The 19,440-nt window shown below is 49.2% G+C and overlaps 1 protein-coding gene across 12 annotated transcripts in view; it reads right to left on the minus strand.

Annotated features, from left to right (window-relative positions):
• The window catches only part of ARHGEF9 (Cdc42 guanine nucleotide exchange factor 9), a 186,388-nt gene that overhangs the window by 21,863 nt on the left and 145,085 nt on the right, over positions 1 to 19,440 (minus strand). For all 12 annotated transcript variants that reach the window (XM_039384799.1, XM_039384800.1, XM_039384798.1 and 9 more), the window contains one exon: positions 12,731 to 12,862. In XM_039384799.1, the coding sequence (XP_039240733.1) occupies positions 12,731 to 12,862 (132 nt within the window). The remainder of the gene's footprint in view (positions 1 to 12,730; positions 12,863 to 19,440) is intronic.

Raw genomic sequence — 19,440 nt, forward strand, 5'->3', positions numbered from 1 at the left:
GGCTGTAAGCGTCACACAGGACCTGATCAATCCAATCGATACCACACACTGTGTTTAATGTGAGTCTGGGGCTCATCTGTAGAAATAACATTTATCTCCACCACACTCTCAAAAAAACCTGATCCCAAATCTCACAGGAACCAAGATGTGCTCCTTAAATTAGCTGTACAACAGCCACTCTCCTTCCCACTGATCCTGAGGACTTGCAGAACACCACCTGAACAGACCATGCTCGTGATGGCACGGGTGAAGAGGAATCCACAGAACTTTTCCAGGCAACTCTCATGATTGTGTAGATTTGTTCATGAAGGTATTACAAGAATAAAGAATCACAATCTTCCTTCTCATCAGGCTCTGTGTGTTGGCCTTTTCCCTACACACACTCAATACATTTTTCCCCTTTTATCTCTCTGATTTTGACTCAGAAAACATTATGAGCTATTTTTAACAGCTAATGCCAAGTGAATGCTTTAACAGCTTTGCGCAGAGGACAGTCCCTGGGTTTGGAGGTGTCTGCCTGAGCTGCTCCATACGTTTCCTCTCCCAGGCTGAGGCTCTTGCAGAGCATCTCCAAGGCTCCTGAGCTCCGCAGGTGCTGCTGAGCACTGGATGTGAAGGTAACGGCGCTGCCTGGGAGGTACTGCAGGAGCAGTGAGGAGATACCGGAATCCTGCAAGGGCTTCTGGAAAAAAAATGGCCCCACAGAATATTATGGTTGGTGAAATGCAATAGTTCAGCTGCTGAGCCTGCAGAGACCGCGAGGAAGAAACGCTGTGGTTTGCCCTTGAGCGCTGAGCAAGCACAGGGGAAAGGAGGGAAAGACAACAAGCACAAAGCTCTTGTCTGCCACTTTACTGCCATTGGAGGAGAAGGCTCAATAATGACTCTAGAAGAAATGGATCATCTCTTCTCCCATCACCCTCCCGATACCCCACAGCGCATTTTCTTCCTACTTCCACAAAGAAGGACATTCCTCACTCACTGACCACAAACTCCAGCAGTGGTACCCTGAATTTATAAGAGACCCTTTACTTCTCCCTGAGTGGTGGAGCACATAATCATCTCCGTGAGCAGCACATGCCTGCTCATGGAAGACACTTTGTACATACCTGGTTCCAGAAAGTTCAGTCCATAGAGCAGATTAACAACTGTAACTGGATAATGTAATTTTTAATATCTGGGCATTTCTATTATCACTTCTCCTTCTCCTTGCCACTCGATAAATGGATATTATTTCCCAACTGACTAAATTTTAATACCCATAGTACGGGATGCATAATAATTATTTGATCCATGGATATTTTACCACTTATGTTCCTACAGCTCTTAAAGAATAACAGATATTACTTAGCTCCTTAGTGAACCATGAGCCTCTTCAAATGGCTTACACTGTAATTGAGTTCAATAAAATTTAGGTATTCATCTGGGCTATGTGAGAGACAGCAAACAAGGCCAAAGACTTGTTTTAAGGAGCTTTTTATGCATGTACACAAGAGAATAGGAATTCAGGGAACACACAGGCCATGAAATGATGCTGCTTGTGTGCTCTCTGCCATGTGCAGCCAGGAACCTGGAGCAGTGCTGAGAAATGATCCCGGTGCTCCTCACACTGTTTTGTCCAGCACAGGACTATCCTTTCTCCCAGCACGTCCGTGGAGACAAACAAGCAAACAGAAGATAAAGGAAAGTAGCTGTGTGGCCGAGGAGCAAAATGGATCGTTCAACCAGCCCAGTGTAAGAGCTGCATGGCAGGAGAACAGAGCAGACAGTACACACAAAATGAGATTCATCTGCTATGGAAGCAGCCACACTGTGGAAAGGAGCTCTGGCTTTGTGGGGCATAGAAATGGCAGCTGGGCAGGCTGCTGCTCCTGCTCCTGATTATACCAGGGATAACATATTAAGAAGAAATAATTAAGCTCTAAAATGTACCTTCATGTACATGCTGGCTGTATTAGTATGGTATTGCCTGTTATCCTGCCCACAGTTCAGTCAGCATGACGACTGGCTGGTTTGCACTGCCCAGTTCTGAATGTCACACGAAATTATTTCTTGTAGTTAAATCAGGCAAGAGCAAGAAAACATAAAAAGACAAAAAAAGACCAAAAAAAGGACTCTCAACACCTCATCAGTGGGGAAAGGACACAGAAATGGAGTTGTTTAATCTAGAAAGATAATAACTAATAACTAAAAAGGAATGTGCTGTTAGTATTCCAGTAGGTGAAAGCTGCTGCTCTTCTACGGAGCCTGGTGATCAATTATTCTCCATTTTGATTGTGGTTTGGCTCAATTTACCACCAGGGAGAACAGCATTAGAATCTTGGGACAAAAATCTTTCTAGCTATAAGAGTAGTTAAACTCTAGAACAGACAAAATAGGGAAGTCTTGGGATGGCATTCCTGGGGGATTTTCAAAAGAAGGTTAGAAAAACATCCATCAGAGATGATCTGAGTATACTTAATCCTGCGAAGGGAATAGCTGATCTCTTGGGGTCCTTCCCAGCTCTGCATTTTGATGGTGTCTGAGAGGAAGGTGACAGATGGAGGAGGGATGGGTGAGAGCAGGTGGGATTACACGGACTGGAGGGGCGGTGTGGGAGAGCCCCAAGGCAGCAGGAGCTGCAGCGACACAGACCTGCAGTCTCTGCAGAGCATCCAGACTGCCTTGCCTGGCTCTGAAGGCAATTGATGCATTTGGGTCATTTGCACTTATTTGTCTAAATATGATCTGTTTTTACCCTACAGCTTCTATGATTTCCTTTTCTTTCCCTCACTGAGGTTAATTAAGCTCTACTGAATAATGCTCTGCAGTCTGTTCACGTAATCTGTACTAAGGATTCACAAGGAAAAGATGAAGCCAAAAAAAGTGGTGTTTGATGGGAGCACAAAACAAAGTTCTGACATATTATGTAAGCTCCCCCCCCCCCTCAGTTCTGCTCTCCGAGGGCTGTGTTGGTGTTTGCAGCTCGAGCAGCTTGTGCTGAGCTCGGGGCTGGACCTGCCTGTGGGACCTGCCTGGGCCATTCCCTCCTGCTCCCACACCCTGCCCCTCTCTGAAGGGGGGGAGGTCACTTCAGAAGAAAAAAATCTGCTTTGTGACCATCAGAAGGAAACCAAGGTGGAGCTCTGCTGGAAAACTTGGAGATCTGAATCTGGGATGTGGCTTCCACAATGAATTACACACTTATTGAAGTGGATATAGGTACCTGCAGAAAGGACTGCACCCGTAAATCAGAGTGTTCAGTGGCTCTTACTATTGCATTGACTTCTACTTGTCTTCAGTACTGCTTCCTCCTGCTCTCTAGCTTTAGTCCATCACATTTTTCTGCCACAGCTGCCCAAGCCAGGCACAGCCTTTGCACGCTGTGGGTGTGCAAGACCCCGTACGAGTCACACCTCTGCAGGAGAAAGAACATTCATCACAAAGAGAGCAACCTGCAGTCACTTGTGCAATGTGACATCAGAGCTGAAAGCTATTAAAGGGTTTAAGTAGCACAGGGCACATAAGGAGGAAATTACCCCCTGTCAGAGGGCACAGGCGAGGCCCTGCCCTGGTCCCAGTCACTCTTTCCCACGAGCTCCGCATGCAGCATCCATTCCTCCTATTAATTGCTTGGTGCAAGGGTGGATGGGGAGGCCTTAAGCAAGGGCTGTGATTTTAGGATGGTGCATTTTTTCAAGGGCTGTGGTTTATTCTGTGCTGGGTCACACTCGACTTCTCACGCGTAAAACAAATCATTTGAGAAACACAAATGGAGGGAGAGCCATTTGCAGCCGTGAGTCATTAGATCCCTCTTATGAGCTGACAGGCGAGGAGATGCCAACCACAGAATAATCCATGACAAGGTTCTCATTGCATATGTAGGTTATTGGTCCTCCTGGTTACCAAACCCCTGCATATTCCAATGGCAAAGGAGGTTCAAACTGACCTGGGGAGGGGTGATGTGCTCTGAGCACAGGGATCAGCCAGGCTGTGTGAGTGCAGCCCCCAGGGCTGGCAGGGGTTGGCTGGGGGCCTCGGGGTGAAGTGACATTTCTCCCTCAGCCCTTCCCCAGCTCTACCAGGGGATAATGACATTTGCTTATTGTACAGAGCAACAAGGAGCTGTAAGTAATTGGTGAGAGACACACTGGCAGCCTCTGATGGTGGATCTCTAACAGCTCAGAGCCACGTAAGAACAGCTCAGCCTTATCCACGCTTCGGGATCAGAGCTGGCAGAGCCCAGCGAGGCAGAGAGACCACTGGAGAATGGGCAGCCGAGGATGAGGCTGGAGAGATGCCACTACAGCCAAGTGCCACCCCTTGGTGAACAGCTGACACTGGAAGAGTTGATGAACAGTGAACGGTTGATGCTGAAATTGGGCAAAGACTAAACCAGGGTCCATAACAACTGCACCCAAACACGAACCCACGATTTGGGAAAGGCAGAAGTTTGGAAAAGGCTGAGTTGCCTTTTGCACTGAGGTGTGGGGCTCAGACCCCTCTCTGATGATTTCTTGCTGGCCTGGGCAGTGCCTGTAGAGCAGAGGGAGTGAGCAGGGTTTTTTAGTGTACTCTTGAAATTTGTCCTGATTTTCCTGCCTGCTTGCTCTCTATCTTCACTCTGCCCAGCCTGCCGTAAGCAATGAGAGCATGGCACACTGCCACTTCGCCATGTCTTTGGGTATCTTTAGTCATAAGGGCTTTCAACGTCCTTTGGCTTTTTAAAAAAGTATTTGGAGCCTACATTTTTAAAATCTAATTTACCTTAAGGACACCCTTTGATGAAAGCAGCCCAGTCTGCTTTTCATGAATACCAAGGGGGCAGCTTTCTGTAGCATTTGTTCATGTACCTTAACCCTCCTGTGGGCTGAGTTTGAGATGAGGCAGTGACACACGGATCTCATCGACCAGCCCAGAGCTGTGAGTGCATCATCCAACCAGGCCCTTCCTCGGTCCAAATGAGAACCAAAGACTCAATGAACCCTTGTGAATGGTTTTGTCCTAAATATTCTTGATACCAGAAAACAAATCTAAGCCCTGCTAAGTGTTTGGAGGCCAGAGGCTGTGAGCCCTGGTATCAGCTTGTCAGACACAGCAGCTGGGACTGAGCCAGCCTGTAGGAGCAGGGAGATGGGGCCTGCACAGCACAGCCTGAAATGTGGTGAGGGATGGACTGTATTAGGAACAGGGGGATGTAACACCACCTCCCCAACACCACCCCCAACAAACCTCCTGGGACGGGCCAAAGAGCCTCCCAGGGGAGCCTAAACCTCTCTCAGTTTACATAACTCCTCTTGCACAAGGACAGCTGTGCTGGGGAGGTCGGCAGACTCCAGCCAAATTATTCAGCACTGTCTGTCTCCTGAGTTTGGGAAGAGACGTTTGATTCATCCTCGCCAGCTCCATGGAGCTGCAGTGTGGGATCCGAGAGGGGGAGGATTGGAGCTGAAAGCATTTATGTGGAAATGCTGTTTTGGTTCCATGTATTTAGTGGAACATCAGTGGCATTTTGATGCCTTGTTCCACCCTGAGCCCAATCACTTTGGCTGCGAAGCTGCGGGGTGAGGGCGAGTGCCTTTCCAAAGAACCAATAGCAGGAAGAGATGGGAAACCCTTCTGCACCCACATCACTCGGCTCTTCTGGTCTTTCCAACTTGCTCTCAGGGGCTTCAAATTGTGCTGATGAAAAGCCACAGCAGGAAGAGGGGTAGATTTTCAGCTCTGGAGGTTTTGTTTGTGGACCAAATTTACACCCACTGCAATTATGGGAGTGAAAAATTAGGCACAGAGTATATTGCAGAGCATCCTGCAAATCTGTATGACCACAGGAGAGACACCTGATCCCTGTCCAGCCAAGCAACACAGACTGTGAAGGACTCTTAATTCAGCCCTTTTTGGATTTTAACACTGAATTAGCAACTAACAACTTAAAGCCTTCCCTTGCCCTCCTCCCACTGTCTCCTCTGGATCCCTCTGGCTCCCACTCTTCCCTCTCTGCTCCCTCAGAGCCAGTGGATCACCAGCAAGTGTGGCAGGTGCTGGCTCAGGTCAGTGCAGCCCCTCAGCACGAACCCTCCTGTGCAGCCGTGCGAGGGCACGTGGCTGGCACCTGTACAGCCCTGCCCGAGGGTCACCGGGCACTCCGGGCTCTGGGCTGTCAAAAGGAATGTTTTCTTTCCCTGAGCACACCGGTCTGAAAGCTGAAGGACTGTTTCATAACTGATTTTAAACTATATCCCATCAATTGCTGGACTTGCCTTCATGTCCAGCTCTCTGCTGGAAATAGGAGGATGTCTAGCTCTCTGCTGGACAGGAGGATCCAACTTCCCTGCTATGCTCTAAGGACCCACAAAAACCTCTTGCCTGCAGACAGCACTGACTGATCATCTGGGCATGAGCACAGGGGTCTGGCAGTGGGGCTGTGGAAACATTGGTCTCTAAAAACTTCATTTCACACTTTGTTCTGGGGCTGTGACCAAGCCAGTGTGTTCTCTTTGGTCACCTCCATGCCTATCTCATAGAATCATAAAATATCTTGAGTTGGAAGGGACCCACAGGATCATCGAGGTCCAGCTCCTGGCCCTGCTCAGGACAGCCCCAGGAATCACCAGCAATCTCACCAGGTCCAGCAGCAGCAGGCCCTGCCTGTCAGGGCAGCACCGAGTCTCTCCTGAGCTGCTGGTTTCAGCAGCTCTCCTGAGCCTGACCCATTTGCCCACTCTGCTGCAGGCTGGGCCCAGGCCTGACCCAAAACAGGGCATTTTGGGGAGATCTGTGTTACTGGGAGAAAAAGAGAAGGGATGGGTGGTGCTGCAGAAGTCAAAGAGTGCTCTTTGTGGGTCAGAAAACCACTTCAGAGTAGTAAGAATTGTCCCAGGGCTGCTCTGTGTTTGCAAACAAGATTTTGGGCTGGTCCTGTGAGACCTGGTTAGCCTGTAATAAAAGCAGGGCCGTTGTTTTGGTGCAGAGATTACTTCAGTGATTCCAGCAGAAGTGATATGGGAACTAGACCTTCTTACACTAAAAGGGCTCAGCAATGTCTCTTTTATCTTACCACTTGGAAACCTGAACTGCAATGGAGGCTGACAGGATTATTTTATTTACTCCATCTCCTGTAGCACAGCTATTTCTGGCTGGCTGTCTGGCTACTGCTATTAAACTGGTCTCATTTTGCTTCTCATCCAACCTGCTTTGCTCAGGGAGCTTAAGGGAAGACAGCAATAGCAATAAACCACAAGCTGGAGCCTGCGTTGCCTCTTGATTACAAGAGACACATAAAAAGCACAAATGAAAACTAAATGTGTTTCATGCAGTCACTGATCTTTCTGCACTGTCAGAAAACACCAACCACGGAGCCCCATCAAGGACTGCTTGGCTATTGAGGAAGGAGAAGTGGAATTTGGTGCAGAAACTCAGTTAACCCTTCACACTTCATGCTGTCATTCCCAGCCCAATGCCACAGCGCCCTGGAGCCCATTGGGGGAATCCAAACTATCAGCCAGAACAGATAAGGGAAGATCCTCCTCTACTGAGTGCCTCCAGCATCCCCAACGTAACAGGCTGTGATCACAATTAATGCTGTGTGTCACAGGCCTGGATGTTAAGTACCATGATTTGCAAATCTAAAGCATCTCTGTGTCAAACTCTCTCAACTTCAGGGTGATGAGGAAAGTGGACCCTGTGCCTTTAAGGCAACATCTTTTAATGCTGCCATCATCCAGGATTGCCTTCATTTCTTGGTAATTATGGTCAGCATGCTGGAATATGCATTCCTCTCCTATTATACACATAGGGCAAGGCGCAGTGAGGCCAGTGCTTGCTTCCTGCTCAGTGTATTCCCTTCTGCCTTCCCAAAAGGCAACTCTGCATTAGGGCATCCAATCAACAGTCGCTTCGGAGAAGCCACCACTTTGTCCTCAGGCACATGGCAATGTCCCACCCTCTGGTTCAGGAGACAGGGACAGAAAATTCATTGGGAGACTTTGACATTAATCCAACAGCTGAAAGTTACCTGGCTTTGCAAAGAAAACCTGAATCCTGAGTTCTCCCAGAGGCTCTGGATCAGAAACTGTGGCATACAAACTGGTATTTCAGCATTCAGTTTATTGAAGACTGAAATAGTTGACATGGCCATTTCATCTAATTAAACTCCTCACTTCCTGGCACCAGGAAATAATCCAGTGGTGATGTTAGGAAGTGACCAGCGCTGTCTCTGATGGCCAAATCTAAACCAAAGAGATTTATCTGTAAAGCTCAGAAACAGCTTTTGTTAAAATTATCCCACACAAGTTGCTTTGCAAGATGTTTGCCAGCAGTGAGAGCTGCCTGCCACGGTGCATGCTGCATGCAGCCCTTAGAAATCTTAGTGCAGGTTTCCTGCTTGGAAGAAAGACCTAAAGATACCCCCACTGGTGGAAATAACACCTACCAAGCACAGTTGAATGCAGCCCTTGGTAATTACACATCTTCACAACCCAGGTCTCTGAAGACCTATGCTCATGGTGCTCATGGAAATGTGTTTGGGAATTCTGCCAGACGCAGTAGATCTTAGGCAGCCAGGGAAGGGGCTGAGCTTGGCCACTGGATCCCACCAGTGCCACTACTCCTCTCCTGACAGCTGAACTATATTAATGACCAGTTTATGACAGTCACATTGACACAGAGAGTTCAACACAGTCACGTCAATGACCACACCAATACCTGGATCTTCACACCCAAACAAACTGTCACCAACTGCTTTGAAAGGACAAACCTTGGATCAGCTCACACTGCAAAAGCCCTTGGAAAACTCCTAGGACACACAGCCAGTGGGAAGACAACAAGGACGTTCAGGTTCAAGGAGCTGCTCCCACCGGCAGCTCTCAGCCCAATCCACCCACCTGTATGAGACCAGAGAGCAGTGGGATACAAGGCATGGTCCCAACCTGCAGGGATCTGTGGACAACCACGATTTCCAAAGGCCAGGCAGATGCTGAAGCCTTGCTTGAAATATTTGGGAACAACCAATAAACACAATGAATGCTGATCAGCAAGCTCCTGGCTGTCAGAGGGCTGAGTTGGCACTACTGATGGGCTTGCAGGTGTATCAGGCAGGGAACAACCAGGTGACAATGTCAGGAAGAATCACATGAGAGTTATCCTCCCTCACAGAATGTCTTGGCCAAGTGTCCAACAAAAAAAAGGCTCCATAACCTTGAAACATTCTTAGACAACAGCAGAAAGGGATGGCAAAGTCTCTGGAAAGCAGGGCATGAGCAAAGCAGATGGGGTTATTTGGAAATATGTTACCTGCTGCTGAAAGCAGTAGCTGGACGCTGGAAATACCTCCACAGCCAACAGACCATGTCCCTTAGACACAGGCAACAGTGGACGGATCAGTGGGAAAAGAAACATGGTAAATTCTGGTAGCACACAACAGGAGATGAAACCTTCCTGGGCCAGCTGCCGCTGGAGCCGCTGGACCAAACCCAAGCCAGCAGGAGAATGGTACAAACAAGATGGTTTTTGAGAATGTGTACTGTGCCTTGTCCATGTAGCCACAGAGAGGACACCAAGAGGTTGAACCAGAGCAATCTTTGCTGTTCACTGACAGCAAAACTGCTGTGAAGAAACCCAAACTTCCATGAGGGTGGGGGACACGTCACTTTGCACAGAGCACCCACCTGAAATAAGGGGCACAGAATGAGTTGTTACCTTGGCTACAGAAAGAATTTTTTATCACTCTGCTTGAGTGCAGCAGCAATCCAGCAGTGCAGAGCAGTACAGCCACCCAGGGGACCAGCAGCAGTAGAAACACAGCGAGAGTCACAGTGGGTTCTCCTGGGACTGACACCCAGCACTCTGGAGGGCTGGGACCAGAATGCTGCCCAAATTTCTGCAGCAAAAGAAAAACTGACTTTCACTGGCTCTCTTCCATATAGTGCAGGAATTCATATTCCATCTTCCTGGACTACTGGTATATCAGCAAACACCAACACCTCACCCTGGCCTACAGGAGGGACGCTGATTCCAGCCAGGTTTGCCACGTAAGATTTCCTCATCTTCCACTGCACAAACCGTGAGCAGGAACCTGCCAGCCTGTGCACTATGAGCCCACTGTGGAACCACGTTCGGAGATAATGGAGTTCAAAGGGAAGGACAGAGAATACCAACATCCAAAACTGTCACAGAGCTTAGGATACAGAACTGTGTTCCATCAGGAACTCATGAATCACTCTTTGCAACCATGGGATCCATGTGCATTCCCAGGGGATGCAAGAGCACAGAGCTGTTGCAGCTGCAAACATCTGCCAAGGAGACCATAGGTAATGAAGGTGAGGATGATGTGCAGGTAACTGCAAGGAAGATCTGGAGGAGTGGGGGATCTTATTGAAATATGTGCTTGTCTTCTAGAGCCTCTCAGGATATCTAGCAAACCTCATCAAACTGAAGCATCTGTGGCATATTTAAATAAGGAATTAGTTTTAGTTCCTTATTTCTATTAAAAATCTCTTTTGACCGATAAAGAGATAAAATTCAACCACTATAATTTAAAAAAAAGTATTCTCATATAGATTGTGTCATGATGAAGGATGTATCATACCTACTGATTTATTATATCTGAAAAAAACCACAAATGCAGAAAATCTTCTGAAGAGGAAGATTCACTGAGATGTGCCGTCCTAAGTGGTACCAAAGCTGCTCTGGAGGATGTGGGTCATATTTCATATCCCTCAGAGGATAATTTCAAAGCTCCAACTTCCCACACCATGAGGTAAATGGTGCCTCATTAAAAAAGCCCCAAGACACAGTGCTCTGGCTCTAAAGCAGAGGTCATCCTGCCTGTTGGGATCTGTGCAGCAAAGCCTGACACAAGGGTGAAGGCAACATAGGCTACAAATCATTCAGATTTATTTTATATGGGATTCATGATCCCAAAATGTGAGCTAACACTCCTCTGGACCCATACGGACAATTATTCTCAATAAAGTTCAAGGAAAGCATTATCACGGGGGAGTACAGCTGTAACCTTATCTCCCCTCCTGCCCCAACACTGAAAAGTGACTGCAGTTTGCTGCTGGAAAAAAGGGATGCAGAAGAAGAACCTACAGCGAGGTCTGAGCTCCGTGCCCATGACATCGGGGTCACCACAGGAGTTCCCACCCTCTGCCCTGTCACCCCAAAGCTCAGGGCACACACACTGTCCCAAAGACCTTGGCTGGTGGCAGCAGGGCTGCCAGATCCTGGCACAGTCTCTCTTCCAGGAAGGCCCAGGCCCCACGTTCTAATCTGCCGGGTGTTTCCCTGTGCAGCACCTCCTGCAGCACCACGTCCCTCAAAGGGCCTTCTGCGTGCAGAAAGGAGGAGGGCAGTGTCCCACTAGTGCTGTTTGCATACTGCTGGAACCTGCCAGGCTCCCACAGCCCACTGCGAATTGCTGAACACTCTCCACACATGCTGATGACCACGGAAATCCCAGCCATGGTTTTCCCGGAGTTACAGGAGCGCTCGATACCTCTCTGGACCAGATCCAGTGTCTGGATGCCAAGCTGGATGCTGCCTTGTGAATTGGCAATTCGGGTCACAATCAAAGTGTGGGAGGTCAAGATTAAAACTGAAACCAGCTGTGCACCTCCAGACTCATTATGCCAGCTCTGACCCTCGGACCTGGTTATTGTTGCTCTGTGGTTATTTTTGTGCAGAGCCAGGCCAGGAGTAAAAGGCACAGCGGTGAGGAGGGGAAAAACAAGCACATGCATTCCAGAAGGCAAAATTTCAGTCAACCATGACTCAGGAGAAGAAAGTGCCACCCACTGCACTGCACAGGCCGCGAGCAGGCAGTGATGCCGCGGTGAGTCAGGAGCCTCCCACGCCTCCTCCCTCGCTGCTTCCTGCAGTGCCAGGGCCCTGGCACATGGAGTGGGGCTGGCTCAGCCTGTCCTGAGCCCTGAGGCTGTAACAGGAGCACAGCTCCCTGTCTGCACTTCCCACTGAAGCCAGACGTGGGGACTCCCCCTGCACAGTTCTCTGTGTGGCTGCACTGAATGTCACTGAATCCCAGGCTGTCACACACGAGACTGATGTGCTCTGTCCCTTCACGTAGCACAGCTGGGATGGCAGTGAGCTGGGATCACCTTAGTGGGATACAGCAGTACAGCTGTGATGCTGCTGCTGCTGCATAGAGCTGCTCTGAAACACAGTTCACCTGCTGCTATTAACACTTCAGCACATCAACACCAGCATCCTGCACTGCCTTCCTACCTTCTTGATGGGTTTCATGGCAGAGACGTGCCCTGTAAAACCCAGCACAGCAGAGACATCAGGATGAGGCTTAAAATGCCTCTGCCCAAGTGCCAGCATAGACACCCCGCACAGACTGAGCTGCTGATCATTGTCTCAATGCAGCCACTGAGCTGCCAGCCCAAGTGCCAGGCTCTGCAGTTCATGCAGGAATTCTAGGGCTATCTAATCCCAGATCATATGCTGCAGCCAAAACCTAAAAGGAGAAATGAGGCAACAAGCCAAACAAGGGGCACATGAGAAAAAGGCATTAAGTGAAAAAGTGGAGGCTGGATTTGCTATGAGCATAAAAATCCCTCTATCCCAGTATGCTCACTATCCCACAAATCAGTATTCTGAGCATGTGGATTGCCCCTCCTCAAGTGCTATCCACATCCTCTTCTGCACGTGCAGCAAAGAGCCACCTTGCCCTAAAAACCACTTTGGACTGGCAAGCCTGTCTGCAGCATGCCCTTAGCCATGTCCTTACCTTCTTGCAGAGAACCATCTGGTGATCAAAGAGAAAGAAAACTCGCTGCTGGTTCCGTCCATAAGGCTGGTAAATCCAGGACATTTCCCCCGTGTAGATCAGCTCCGAGCTGCGATCCAAGATATCGTCTCCCTGGAGGGCAGAGAGAACGAGGTCGAGTGAGCCACTGCTCCCAGCCAGGGCAGTGGACACGTCTGTCTTTGCAGGATGGGGAGAGGCAATCATTAAGTAAGATTTTGGCCTTCCAGCAGCTCCCAAAGCCACCCCATCTGACTTTGGACCAGAAACTGGGGTTAGGGAATAATTTTGAAGGAAGGAGAATAAATGAAGTAAGTGTGGGCACTCAAAGCACAGTCACTGCAGTTCACATTGCAACGGGGAAAGAGCTGCTCCAAACACTTTACCCACTCCTCTCTCCAGGTACCCCCAGACCCTAATCTCGCTGCAGGTGCTGGTGGCATCAGGCAACCAAAGCCCTTTCCTGCTGCCCAGCACAGCCACTTCGTATTCAGGGTAACCAATCCCCTGCACCTTCCCCCTTTAAAACAGCATCCCAAAGCCTTTTTGGTCCTGAAATGTCAGGCCAGCCATCTCAAATCTCAAAGCCATCAACACTGAGCTATCAGTTCCCCACCCATGACGCTGCCAGAACTCACCCCTCTGGAGTGTTGCTTCTCTTCCCACTCACCCAGGCAATGACAGTCCTTTCTCCCATAGCTCATTAGAGCTCCCCATCTCCAAAAACCTGTCAGGACCACCCCAGCCCCTCTGGCAGCCTCGGGCCCTCCCAGCTGGCCAGGCCTCCCTGGCTGGCTGCTGGAGTGCCCTCACCCTTCCCTGCCTCCGGCTAACGCTTGTTTTCCTCTCTGGTTTTTTTTTAAGGATTCACGAGCAGATGGTCTTGAAAACACAGAGCTCTCTCTCCCACTCTCTGAGAGAACAAATGCAGTCACCCTCCACTAATTGGAATGAGCTGGACTTTTTAAAAAAGTTAATTAAAATCTATTTATTAAAAATGGGTGAATTCACCACCACCTGCCCTATGGGCATCTCGGTGGAACACCGCAGAAGGAAGCGGGATGACTCCAGCTGAAAGGTAAGGAGCAGAATTCAGGAGCAAGTAAAAGAAGAGCTTTTTTTTTGTCTTTTTGGCTCTTAAACTACTGCAGTTCTGGCTTTGACGCCAAACTGGAACCGATTTCTGGGACAAGACCATCCCAAAATCTCAGCAAACAGCTTGTAAAGGTTCAGCCAGCTATGGGGGGGATCTAGATAGACACATGCTTCTGGTGCTGCTCACAGCTGCAGGTGCCAAAGCAGCCAAGAGTCACCCCCACTCCTCCTTTCTTGGTGAGGATTTCAGACTGCTGCTCAGGTAAATGTGTAATTAACCTCTCAGCATTGATTGGAAGCGACCGCCTGTGTCCCTGGGCCCTGTGACAACAGCAACTTCATTAAGTCACTGCATCACCATCCTGCAGCACAGACTAGCCAGGGGTTTATCCTCCTCTCAGTCTCACTTCTCTGGCTGTGGTATCCCAAGGTTTAATGAGGGTTAACTTCCCAGGGACACAGAGGGTCACTCCCCGGAGGGATGGGCTGTGCATCACATCACATGTGCATCACATGGTGTCTCAGCAGGATGCTGACACCTCCTGCCCAGAACCCAGGGACCCGTGTGCTGCTGCCACAGCTCAGGTGGGCACAAGCCCTCGAACAAGAAGTCTCTGAAGAATACACACTGGCTCCAGAAATTATGGGCTTTCCTGGCTAAACACGAGCTTCTATGAAGAAGATTCCCACAAGCCTATGGATGGGAGCTTTAGGAGAGGGGGCGAGCTTAGGAGAGGCTGGCTGCTAAAAATAGAAAGCCAGTTTTGTCTTTTACTCCTGTGGTAGCATCTGAAGCCTGAGGACACACAGAGGACTCTGTAAGCACTTCTACTTGACTAGCTGAATCCAAACTGGGTAGTCCCTGCAAGCTACATAACCCCAAAACATTCGGATCTGAAATGATGGGATTTGTATACCATTTCTTATGTTGGGAAAACAATTTATATATACAGTCTATAGGCTAGAAATAGCTGATTTCCCATGCTGGGTTAGCAAATTGGAAAATACATATTGCAAATACTTTGGGACTAGCACATGGCTGGCCACGAGCAGCATGTCCAGAGCCCTGCCTGCTCCTCCAGCCCCGGCTGCTGTGCCAATTCACCAGCCAGAGCCTCCCAGCAGAACCACTGAACCTTGAAAGGCTGTTCTTTTCCTGACAGTTCTACACCTCTGAACAGCACCAACTGTCCCCTTCAGGGGGGGTGTCCCTTCTGGGGGCTCAGGTGTCAGTTGCAGGATGGGAGCAAGAAGGGACATGTTGGTTTTTCAGCTCTACTGCCACTGTGGCTCCCCCAGCACACCTTCATCCATGGGCCTGACTCCAGGCAGGCTTTCCCAAATGCCTCTCCCAGTCCCAGCCCTGGATCCCTCCAATCCTGTACTGAACTAGGAAAAAATTTCCTTTTTCTTTTCAATTTTCTTCCAACTCCTAGAGAAGCTGGATCATCAATATCCTTATGTAAATTAGGAGAAACCCTGCAAAAAAAGGAAGAGGCTGAACTTTTAGTTCCACTGAACAGGCAGATTTCTACTGACTTCAGCCGAGCACAGCAGCAGAATGGCCAAGAGGAGAGTGGCTGACTTCCTGAGGCCTTGTCCAACCTGAGTTATGTCCCATAAGCCTCTAACGAAACCCTCAGCCCTCCCCAGCTGCACCAAGGGTTTTCAGTGCACATCCTGACACATCCTCCCTGCACATCCTGCTGCATCCAAAGGGCAGCCGACAGAAAGCTGACTCCTCTCTTCTCCGTGCAGTCACAGCAGAGCTCCTTTGTGAGCAGTAATGGGAGCAGAAGGTCACCCAGATCTGGGTTGGATGAGTGTTTCATGCTCCCTCGAGCCTGCAGTTGACACACACAGTCCCAGGGCTACTCCTGACTGTGACAGCACAGGGTCAGCTCTGCTGCTGCTGCGTCGGAAAGACGTGGATCCCCAACTCCCCAGTTGTGCTGCAGCGACCACCACGCTCTGCAAGGAGCAACTAGCAGGGACCAGAAGGGTTGGAACAGTGCCATGGAATAAAGGATGTTGGGAGCACCCACGCAGCGAGGATGGGCAGGGCACTGTGAGCTGTTCCACCTCTCACAAGCCAGCCCTGAGCAGACACTTCCCTGGGCTTGGGAATGCTCAGGAATGCTCAGGAGCCCACCAGACCCACCCCCTAGCGCCCAAGCCCACCCTGACATAGCCCTTTTGCTGCCACTGCTGGGCACAGTGAGGAGATTCTGTGCCCTTGCCCAGCTCCCAGGCAGTTAGCAGGGCTCTCTCCTGCCTGACACTGCTGTTCTGCAATTAGAGACTGACAGGTTGATTAGCACCTGGGGCTACACAGAGATCAGAAAAGGAACATGAGGGAGATGTTGTCCTTTTCAACAGGCTCAGTTTTGATACCTTCTGTTGGGGGGGGGGGGGGGGCAAGAAGAAGAAGAAAAAAGAAGGCTGTATTTCAGTCCCTGACATGATTTTTCTCCCAGAAGGATTTCTCATCAGGCTGTCCCTGCTTGCCAAGCAGCACATTGGTTACATGCAGCTTTCTTTCATGTCACTCTTGGTTTCACTAACATAATATTAGGCTGAGGCCAACAATTATGGATTACATAATTAAGGGCAGCAACTCTTGATTTAAAGGACCCGTAAATAACAAGAATGGGAAGACATTTAAAAGGACAGTGCTCATTATATGTCTCAATTACATATATTTTTCCCTTCATGTAAATTTAACACTCTTGAAACCTGCCATAGTGGCAATCCATGGGAATCTTCGGTAGAAATATCCAGACAGCTGCATAAAGTAATCTGTTTAAATAGCAAGTTAAAACCAATCCAGGCTGATCAGCAAGGCTCTGTCCTGTGCCAAACATCCTGCCAGTGGCTCAGGGACTCCACAGATTCATCAGATTCCCTCCTAGGGAATGGGAGCCACATCATATCCCTATTCTGAGAGAAACCTGGGCTGAAAGGGAGGAAAGGGTTGCTGGAAGCTGCCATGAGGGCAGGGACTGCTGCAGGATTGCTGCTTCATTTTGTTTTGATGTGGTTCAAGAGCTGTTCAAAAGGCATGAAAAGGAGCAATTCTGAGGTGTGTTGAAGCATAGACCTGTTTTCCACCTCCACAAGGCACTCTGTGAGGGTGCAGTGGCCCCTGAGGCTGTGGTGGGCACGGGGCTCATGCCAATGGAAATGGCAAATCCTGCCCAGCAGCAGAGCCAGAGGGAGCTGGGCAGAGTGGCACACAGGTCTCCACGGCTCCACAGGCTCATAGGATCCACAGAGAGGGCAGGAGAGAGGTGAACATGCTCCTGCCACGGCACAGGAGAAGAGAGGAAGCAAGGCAGGGATGTACCATTGCCTCAGCTTTGTGGTGTAAATACAGCCCTGCCCAAACTGGGACTGGCAAGGACTTGGACATGATGACGGGCTTTGTGGAAATGTCTTTCTGACATTGCTGTGTGTGTATCTCTCCAGCTATAGCCCACTAAACTGGGAGATGTGCAGCTCTCAGAGGGCAGGAGCAGCAGAAAGGACCGAGCAGGAAAGGCTACCCAGGATGGGCCCTATTTGAAGTCTGCTCTGAACCTGCTCCACCACCTTGTGTGCTGTTTTGCCTCACTGCTTTTAAATGCCACTGTTTTGATCTGAGGGTATTTAACTACGAACAAGGGGATGATGCTGAGTGCAGGGAAACAGAGGCTGAGCATCAGGAAACACTTCATAACACCGAGAGCTCTCAGGCAGCAAAAGGGCTCGGCAGGAGGTGGTGGAAACCCCACATTCTGCACCATTAACAGCTCAAAGCACAAAAGGCACGGCAGGACTGGTGTAGGCAGGGGCAGCACCTCTCTGTGTCTGTTCATATCCTGGAAATTCAGGCTACAAAATAAAGCAGTGAGTCATACGTGGCAACAGACCAAGCTGGGCTTTTCGGTCAAGCCCACATTCCCACAAATTTTACAGGAACACATTTCAAAGTGATTGGGATTATTTCTAATTTATAGCAGTCAGTGAGATCAGAATCTTCCCTTAAGATTTTGCTCAGTCATTACTTGTCTAAAGCTGCCAAAGCTGCCAATAATTCCTTAAGACTTCAGGCCTTGGCTGCCAAAGCTTATTGACTGCCCCTCACATCAGGCCACCCTTTCCTGATCCCAATGGCAATTTAAACCATCAGATCCTGCTTGCATGATTTCTTGGGAAAAACCTCTGCCCTTGGTTAACTCAAGGATATTTGCAGTTTCCAAATGCTCATCCCGAAATTCACTTTCCCAGGACATGTAAAAAGTCTTGAGGGATAAAAGTGATTCCTGAAACACACAGGCACAACTCCATGGGATTCAGTAAAATCCCTCTGCTTAAATCAGCTTGGATATGCCCCTACTCTACCCGTTTGCTTTAGGATCAGCAATATGTATGCATTCCCAAACACACCCTCTCCTTGCAAGAAAACACGTACACACACTTGGTACACAAGAACATTTCAAATATTCACTCGCTAAATATTTGTGGTTTGGTTTGGATTTTTTCTTCTTTTTAAAAAAACACTTTTTTCTATCTCATCACAAAACATGAGTAAATTTAGACAAGAAAAAGCACTTTCAAATCAGATAATCAACCTCGTTAGTCTCCAGATATTGAGGAAAACCAGACATTTCTCCAAATGAGAGATTTCAACGTGCTGAGACATTTAAGCCACTGAAATAAATCACCAGGTGCCACATGCAGTGGGAATTCAGGATTAGCTCTGTCTTGTGCCTGGCTGGATATTTGGGGAAAAAAAGTCTGAACTGATAATTTTTTCTCCTGATTGTTTTCTTGTTTCCCTGCTTTTTTTTGAGTGCTGTTTTCATGTGTCTCAGGAAGGCTGAGCTGTGCACCCCGGGTGATGCTCCACTGCTCGCTCTGTGTGACACCATGAGGGACAGAAAGCTTTGGTTTGGGGTACAGTCACTAATCAGAGCAGGAACAGGGCCTCGGAAAGCTGGGGAGTGTTTTGTGGGTTTCTCTTCCTGCCTCAGGGAGCACTTCCCACAGTGGGGAAGTGGGAGCACAGCACTGACAGTGGGGCCCTCCCTTGGCTGAGGGTCCTCCAGCAAAGACCAGCTGGAGTTGTGGTCTCCTCAGACTGGAAATGCCCACTGCCCACAGCCTGGCAGGGGCTGGGGACACACACCAGGAGGTCCCTTAAGTGGCCAAGCACAGAGGATGAGTGAATCCTCATGGACTGGGTAAGGAACCAGCCCCAATGTCCTGAGTCCTGGGGGACGTGCCCCACAGCTGAGTGGGGCTTGCGGTTTGCAGTGGGGGCTGCAGTGCCCAAGGAGAGCATCTGCACAGATCTAGGGTGGATCCAAGCATCTGGTACCGCTTTTGATTTCTCCCACTCCCTTCCTGCATTGCACAATGGTTCACTTCTGGGTATTTTGGGTTTCTGTGCATCCTTCTGGCCATTCCGTGGACAGCTGGGAAGTGGGGGCTGGATCCGGTGATTCAGAATTACTTCAGAGGGAAGAATCAAGCCGTGAAATCCTCTGCTGGGTCCAGCTCTCATCCTCTACTGTTCTCATCAAAACTCTATGCCTCCTCTTAATCCAAAAGAC

Source organism: Pipra filicauda, unplaced genomic scaffold (genome assembly GCF_003945595.2).
Source record: "Pipra filicauda isolate LSUMZ 115617 unplaced genomic scaffold, ASM394559v2 scaffold377_size797966_pilon, whole genome shotgun sequence".
NCBI lineage: Eukaryota > Metazoa > Chordata > Aves > Passeriformes > Pipridae > Pipra > Pipra filicauda.